This window comes from Hibiscus syriacus, unplaced genomic scaffold (genome assembly GCF_006381635.1).
Source record: "Hibiscus syriacus cultivar Baekdansim isolate YM2019G1 unplaced genomic scaffold, ASM638163v2 tig00001669_pilon, whole genome shotgun sequence".
NCBI lineage: Eukaryota > Viridiplantae > Streptophyta > Magnoliopsida > Malvales > Malvaceae > Hibiscus > Hibiscus syriacus.
Genome location: NW_024061879.1, coordinates 73,398 through 81,143, shown reverse-complemented (window position 1 = coordinate 81,143; position 7,746 = coordinate 73,398). Strand labels below are relative to the sequence as shown.

General features: G+C 31.7%; 1 protein-coding gene across 1 annotated transcript; it reads left to right on the top strand.

Moving 5' to 3' along the window:
* Positions 1-5,260: 5,260 nt before the first annotated feature.
* Positions 5,261-7,746, top strand: LOC120130443 (tubulin alpha-3 chain). The gene is made up of 5 exons (XM_039147677.1): positions 5,261-5,539; positions 5,663-5,877; positions 5,968-6,167; positions 6,458-6,966; positions 7,223-7,746. Exons 1-5 carry the CDS (start codon positions 5,427-5,429, stop codon positions 7,533-7,535), a joined length of 1,350 nt encoding a protein of 449 aa, XP_039003608.1. The 5' UTR covers positions 5,261-5,426; the 3' UTR covers positions 7,536-7,746.

Sequence of the window (7,746 nt, the reverse complement as noted above, 5' to 3'; positions counted from 1 at the left end):
ATTTTTCAATCTCACGTTGTTTAGATATGTGAGTTTTTAAGTTTTTAAATATATTGTTTTAAACATATAATTATTGAGTGATAGAACCTAAGACTAATACATGTGTGTCATCGCCCGACTTGTGCTTGTATAATTACATGTCTTAACATACATCGTTGGCGTTTAATTTATTTTGGATAAAATTCGTATACTTTTTACACATTTTTGTACCATTTTTTATGTTTCTTTCCCTTTCAGTTTAATTTGACCGACTTTTGTATATGTCAGCAGAAGGTACTTTCTATAAAATACGTCTTTACTTAGGTAATGGAAAAGAATATTAAATTAAAAAATAATGTGAAATTGACTTAGATTAAAAAATGTTTTTTATTGAGGGATATTAAAGTAAAAAAGGCATTAGTTAGTGGAGGATGGAGGTTTTAAAAAGGGCTTTGGGGGCATTGATAATGTTTCCCCCTTGATTACTTTTTGCTATTTAGATGGGAGCCTTTGTTGTTATGTGTGTAAATCTCTCTTCCCTAGGATGGCAAACGGGCGGGTCGGGTGCGAATATCCTCTCCCCCATCCCCATACCCACCTAATATTTTTCAATCCACCACCCGCCCACCACCCATGATGGGTACAAATTTTCAAATCCACACCCGCCCACGCGGATATATTTTCAAATCCATCCCCACACTCACTACTCACTAGCGACATACCCATCTATACTCGCCTTACAGCAAACTAATGGGATGTTGGAGTTTGTTCCCAAACAATTCGTGATGGGGTAGCAACGCATGGTTCAATTTTTCAGAGGAGTGGCTCTACGAATGTTATGGAGACAGATTGTAGGGAGCATGTAGTCGCAGAGCTGGATTGTTGAGTTGCTTTCGATGTTAATGCTTATAGTGCGCCTAATATGGGTTTTGAGGGGCTAAAGAACATGGAAACTTCTGCTTTTGATGTTAATGCATATAGTACGGCTAATTTGTGTTTTGATGGACATCATGGGCTAAAGAACATGGAAAGTGACGTGGTTAGTGGGATTATGAGTTTAATCAAAGAGCCGAATATTTCCCTAATTAAAGATCAGATTAAAGACTAAATATCCTTAATATTTGGTTAAATTATATGTTATATATTATACAATATTAAAATTTATAAATTAGTCTCTAAAATTATACCTAAATTCATAATGGTCCAAAATTTAATAGATATTTAGCTGGGCGGGCGGATGTGGGGCGGGCGGATGCGGGGCAGGCAGATGCGGGGCGGGTAATGTCTCAAACCCATTACCCGCCCACCACCCACGATGGGTATCACTTTATAAATCCACACCCGCCCACTACCCGCTAAAATTATACCCATCCCCGCTCCAATTGGAGCGAATGCGATGCGGAATCTACGAAACTAGACCCGTTTGCCATCCTCTTCCCCCTTTACATACACCAAAATCAAATATGGGACAAATTTGTTAAATTGATGAAAAGGATGCCCACCTTTTTCTTGGTAAAAAGGGGGACAAAAGGGTGTTGGGATTGGTACAAACCATCCTCAATGCTCTCATATTTCTATTTTCCTTTTAGATTTTGAACTTTACTTTTATTTATATTATAATTATGCCTTTTACTTAATGAAATTCAAAAAAATATGTTCATTATATTTTGATTTATTAGAATTTAATCTTCATACTTTATTAAAATTTAAAAATAATCTAATTTTAAGAAAATATATGAATTTGGACGTTTCTTTTTCTTAATTTGTTGTATATAAATTATTATTTTATTAGAATAAATTTATTGTTTTCATAAAGTACTAAACAAATTATAATAAATTAATATAACTTAATTTCTTAATTCTTTAAGTGAGTCTATAATCTATGATCTAAGGGAATATGAGAAAATAAAGATAAATAACTTTACCAACCGATAAAATGTATAAAATACATAATTTTTTGTTGACAAATTTTAAATATAATTCTAATTATATCTTGAGCGAAAGGAAAAGAGATTTTAGGAGAATGAAATAGAGTATTCTTAGTCGGTCTATAACCTATGATATAAGAGAATATGAGAAAATAAATATGAATAACTTGATCAATCTATCAAATATACTTGTTAAAAACACGAAAGTAAACATATCTTTCATTGTTAACTCGTCCTTAAAGATGATAAGACGTTATCACTAATCTCCCAAACCATCTCAATTTTGACGAAAAATATATAGGACTCCGTTATATTATTTTATGCAATCATATTGTCAATAAAATTTAATCTTCAACTCAGATTGACATTTATATATATTGATATCTATTTATATTATATTTAAATTTTTGTTTGTATTAGTCTTATCAGTTAAAAATAATAAAATGTTTATTTGAAAGACAATTAATACTTTTATAAAAATATTTTATCCTTTCATATTTTAAATATTTTTTAAATAAAGCAACTTAAAAACTATTTATAAATATTTAAACTAATTACTTAATTTATATATAGTTTTCTTATTATTGAACTATAATTATTAAATAAATTTTAAAGATATATTTTTCATACAATATATATTTTTTCATGTCCGTGTGGCATCCATAGAAAGTAATATTATCTTTAGGGATGATTATGAGTTGGATCAAATTGGATTTTTTGGTCGATCTGAGTGTTGTATCTCTTCAATTGTCTTTAGATTCAATTTAAATTTAGAAAGGCATCATCTGACTTGATTTTTAGAGTAAAATCTCGTATTAATATAGCCTGATGTGTGTGTGTATATATATATTCTATTACACAATGTAAAACTCTTTTAGTTTTACATAAATTTAGAATCGTTTAATGAGTGAAAATATATGGTTGAGATTAACGGTAGGAAATGAAAAGATATTCTCTAAAAACAAAGAATTAATCTCAACCATCTATTTTGATTCATCCAACGATCCTAAATATGTGTAAAAATAAAAGAATTTTATATTGTGTAATAAAATATTATCTTTTATATATATATATATATATATATGAATATATAGAGATCTAATTGAAAAATATAAAGAGATAATTATTATTACAATTATCTCTAAATATACAATAAATATATCATATCGATATTTTACCATAAACCCGACCAAATTCTATTTTTGAGAAGAAAAAAACTCAAAATTGAAAAAATCCCCATCTTATAAAATGGGGTTGGGTTTGAGTAAGATGACCATATCTAATTACGTCTCATCCAAAACAATGTAGGCAGGGTTTGTTAGTGTGTTCCAATAAAGGCCCAATTTAACAACAAAACATGGTGTAGTGATAATGCATTTTCAAAAATTTGGGCTCTCCAAAAACTCATTTGATCTTCACGTCAAACGAGACCCCGAAACGACGAGAATGAATTTTCGAGCCCATCACCGGAGAAGGATTAGGTTTTCTTCGGATTTTTATCAAATCAATATCCAGGTTGAATCTTTAATAAACATTCAAATCTTATCACTCTCCAATTATATAAAAAAAAAAGTCTGATTTGAAATTTTACATCACCAGATATACTACAAACAAAGTTATGTGACATGTAGATGGCACCAAATTACATAATGGTCTTTAAGTGAAAAATAAAAGGTAAGGCTACAAATGGCAACAAATGAACAAAGATTGAACCATTTATTTGATTCCTCGCCGGCCAAGTTGAACACATCCTTTCTGCCATATGTACCTTTCTTGCACTTCCTGAATAGCCACATTTGTGAATCCTTGTACAAAACTTCGCAATTTAGCCTTCCAAATTACATAATGGTCTTCCAAAATTTGTTCATTATTCCCTCAATCTCAAAATATTCTTTTAACAATATAAAATATTATTTGTTTATAATTTTTTTAGTCATTGATAAAACATGTATACCATACGGATGCAGTCAAATTCGAATCTTTTTACCATTAAAGACACTGATGGGTTCAGGCTCATAGTATATTTGAAAATAAATCGTTTGAAGTTGTAAAATTTGATAGTAAAATTGAGAGAAATGATTTGAAATTGTAAATTTTGGAAATATATTTAAATATATTTTATATTATTAATTAATCTAATAAACAAGCATTTTAATTATTTTAAGTAATGTTGATAGTTTAAATTTTAATTGTCATTAATATAATAAACTCTTGATATTATGAAATTAATATCAAATTTATCTTGCTTAATAAAAATAATAATCAAATTTACCTTAAATGCCCTCAATGTTCGGACATGTTTTGTCAAGCCTAAGAAACCAAACTATCACCCTCTGGCCTTACCTGCATTTTGTTTCCTTTCCCTGGATTCATACGGATTTGTACAATTTCCCATTTTTCTATTAAATTAGTATTTGTTCTCCGGTAAATATTTGTTTAGAGATTTTTTAAAATTATTTATTATTATAAATAAATAAATTGAAATAAGAACAATAAATAAAAAAGGACAATAAATATATTATTTTTCCAATATTAACTGTACGTAATATTTTTTAACTCTTTATTTATAAATATAAAAAGTAGATAATAAAAAAATTGTCATATTAAACTTTAATCTTAATATATCTAAATCATATTTAAGGCATAATATTATAATCATAATATATACCCACATTAAACAAACATCCATAACATTTATTACAATACAATTTGGTTATATTATTAATATTTCATATAAATGAATTATGAATTTATTAGAAAAATCAGAAAACAATTTTTTATAAATATAAGATAAATATAAGGTAGTATCAGTTCAAAGACTCTCGACTATTTGACATCAACACTCATACACCTGAATACGTGATACTCGAACTCTAGACCTCAAAGGATAATAACAAATTCCTCCATGAATCTCTTGAGGGATAATAATATTTAAATGAAAATCACATAATACTTCTTATATAATATTTTAAAATTAATCTCACTATTAAAATATTTTATATTTACTTTATTTAAAATAAAAATAATTATAAATAAAATATTATTTTATTCAAATAATGTAAATTACTATAAAATATAAACAGTTCAAATATCATATTTATATAATATATTTTTTATTTTTATAAGTATTTTAATATAATTACAAGATAATATATATTTTATTTCAATAATTACAAATAATATTTTTAAAATCTAAAACACTAAAAAGAACTCACATTTATCACTAGAATTACTCTTTATATAAAAAAAAACCCTAATTATAATCAGATTAACTGTTTAATATATGTCGGTGTGCGCCACCATTTCGTTATTTCCGGAACTCAAAGGTAAGATATTTTTTGTATAATTGTCACGTCTTGCCCTTGGGCTCACTTCACTCCTTATCCTTTGCTTCTTCTTCCATATTTCCATTCCATCCCCCATCAGATCCCACCGGATTTAGCTCAGATCCCTTTGTATCGGATCCCCTAAATCCCAGATCTTTACTCATTTTGACTAAAGCAAGAAAAAAAATCAACGATGAGGGAAATTATTAGCGTCCACATTGGCCAAGCTGGGATTCAGGTCGGGAATTCCTGCTGGGAGCTTTACTGTCTCGAACATGAAATCAACCCTGATGGAACCATGCCCAGGTTTCGTTTTTCTTCCTTTATTTTCTCTGTTGCGATCAAAATTCAAACACCCAGTTTTTCTTTTAACAAAGAAGCTTGGTTCTTGTAATGCCATTGAAGCTTTTTTTAATGGTTTGATTGCAGTGATACCTCAGTGGGTGTGGCGCACGATGCTTTCAACACTTTCTTCAGTGAAACTGGTTCGGGAAAGCATGTGCCGAGAGCTGTGTTTGTGGATCTGGAACCCACTGTCATCGATGAAGTTAGAACCGGCGCTTACCGTCAACTTTTCCACCCCGAGCAGCTTATTTCTGGAAAAGAAGATGCCGCTAATAATTTTGCCAGAGGCCACTATACGAGTAAGAAAAAATCTCTTCTTTTTAGTTTGATTAACTTCGGTCTTGTTGTTTGTTGGCTTACATTGATTAAGGCTTTGGGCTTTTATGCAGTTGGGAAGGAAATTGTGGATCTCTGCCTAGATCGAGTTAGGAAGCTAGCTGATAACTGCACTGGGTTGCAAGGGTTTATGGTGTTTAATGCTGTCGGCGGTGGTACTGGATCTGGTCTGGGATCTTTGTTATTGGAGCGTTTGTCGGTTGATTATGGAAAAAAATCAAAGCTTGGGTTCACCATCTATCCTTCACCGCAGGTACTTCGTTGTTTTTATTACTGCTAACTCATGAATCTCTTCATTTTCAGTATGCAAACCCTGTTAAGTAATTCTAATGGAAAAGTTTGTGCTATTGAGAGTTGATTTGTTAGTGAAATTTGTCACGTGCATGTTGAGACAGCCTTTGCATTAAGATTATCCAATGGAATTAGCATAAGTGACTGAATCTGTTGATTATAGAAAGTTCATTGTAAATTTGATGAAAATTAAAGGTTTGTGACATGTATGAAAGTTGATGATCTCGAGGTTTTATCTTGTTGAATTTGCAGGTATCAACAGCAGTTGTGGAGCCTTACAATAGTGTCCTGTCCACTCATTCTCTTCTTGAGCACACAGATGTGGCTGTGCTCTTGGACAATGAAGCAATTTACGACATATGCCGAAGATCCCTTGATATCGAGAGGCCAACTTACACCAATTTGAACCGATTGATATCTCAAATCATTTCGTCCTTGACTACTTCTTTGAGGTTTGATGGTGCCATTAATGTGGACATCACAGAGTTCCAAACCAATCTTGTTCCATATCCTCGTATCCATTTCATGCTCTCTTCATATGCACCTGTTATCTCAGCTGAGAAGGCATACCATGAACAGCTATCAGTTCCTGAGATCACAAATGCTGTGTTTGAGCCCTCAAGTATGATGGCGAAGTGCGATCCTAGGCATGGGAAGTACATGGCGTGCTGCCTGATGTATCGAGGAGATGTTGTGCCCAAGGATGTCAATGCTGCTGTTGCTACTATCAAAACAAAGAGGACTGTGCAGTTTGTTGACTGGTAAGAGCATTTGCTGTTGACGGATGGGAACTCCTGCTTCAGTATAGTTCAATGTTTAGCAAAAATTGTTTTGATTATTACTTACAAAATCTCTTGTGCTGAAAGTGGAATTGTCCTGTTCATCAGTTATTTCCCTTTTTGAATCCTTAACTACTTTAGGCGGTATGAAAATACTAATAGAAATGTTGGTTATTGTATTGAATGTTACTGTTGTTTCACGTGTAACTTATTATCTGAAATTGTTTATGGTGTGCAGGTGCCCAACTGGTTTCAAATGCGGTATCAACTATCAGCCCCCAACTGTTGTTCCTGGAGGAGATCTTGCTAAAGTGCAGCGAGCTGTTTGCATGATAAGCAATAATACGGCTGTGGCTGAGGTATTTGCGCGCATTGACCACAAGTTTGATCTCATGTATGCGAAGAGAGCTTTTGTGCATTGGTACGTGGGTGAGGGCATGGAAGAAGGTGAATTCTCGGAAGCTCGTGAGGATCTGGCTGCACTTGAGAAGGATTATGAAGAAGTTGGTGCTGAAGGTGGAGATGATGAAGATGAAGGTGAAGAGTATTGATCAACTTGTGTGAAAACATTTGTTTCAAATATCGGTTTATCGTATCCTTCCTATTGTTCTTTCTTGTTAGCGTGGTGTAAGATTGTGAGATTGATCCTCCTAGCCTTTTCATGTTATCAATGAATTGTGTTTTGCATGTTATTGTGTTCGTAATGTTTGTGTTTTAATTGTGGAAGATGGTTAAATAAGGTGAGCTATGGTTCCATTTTCA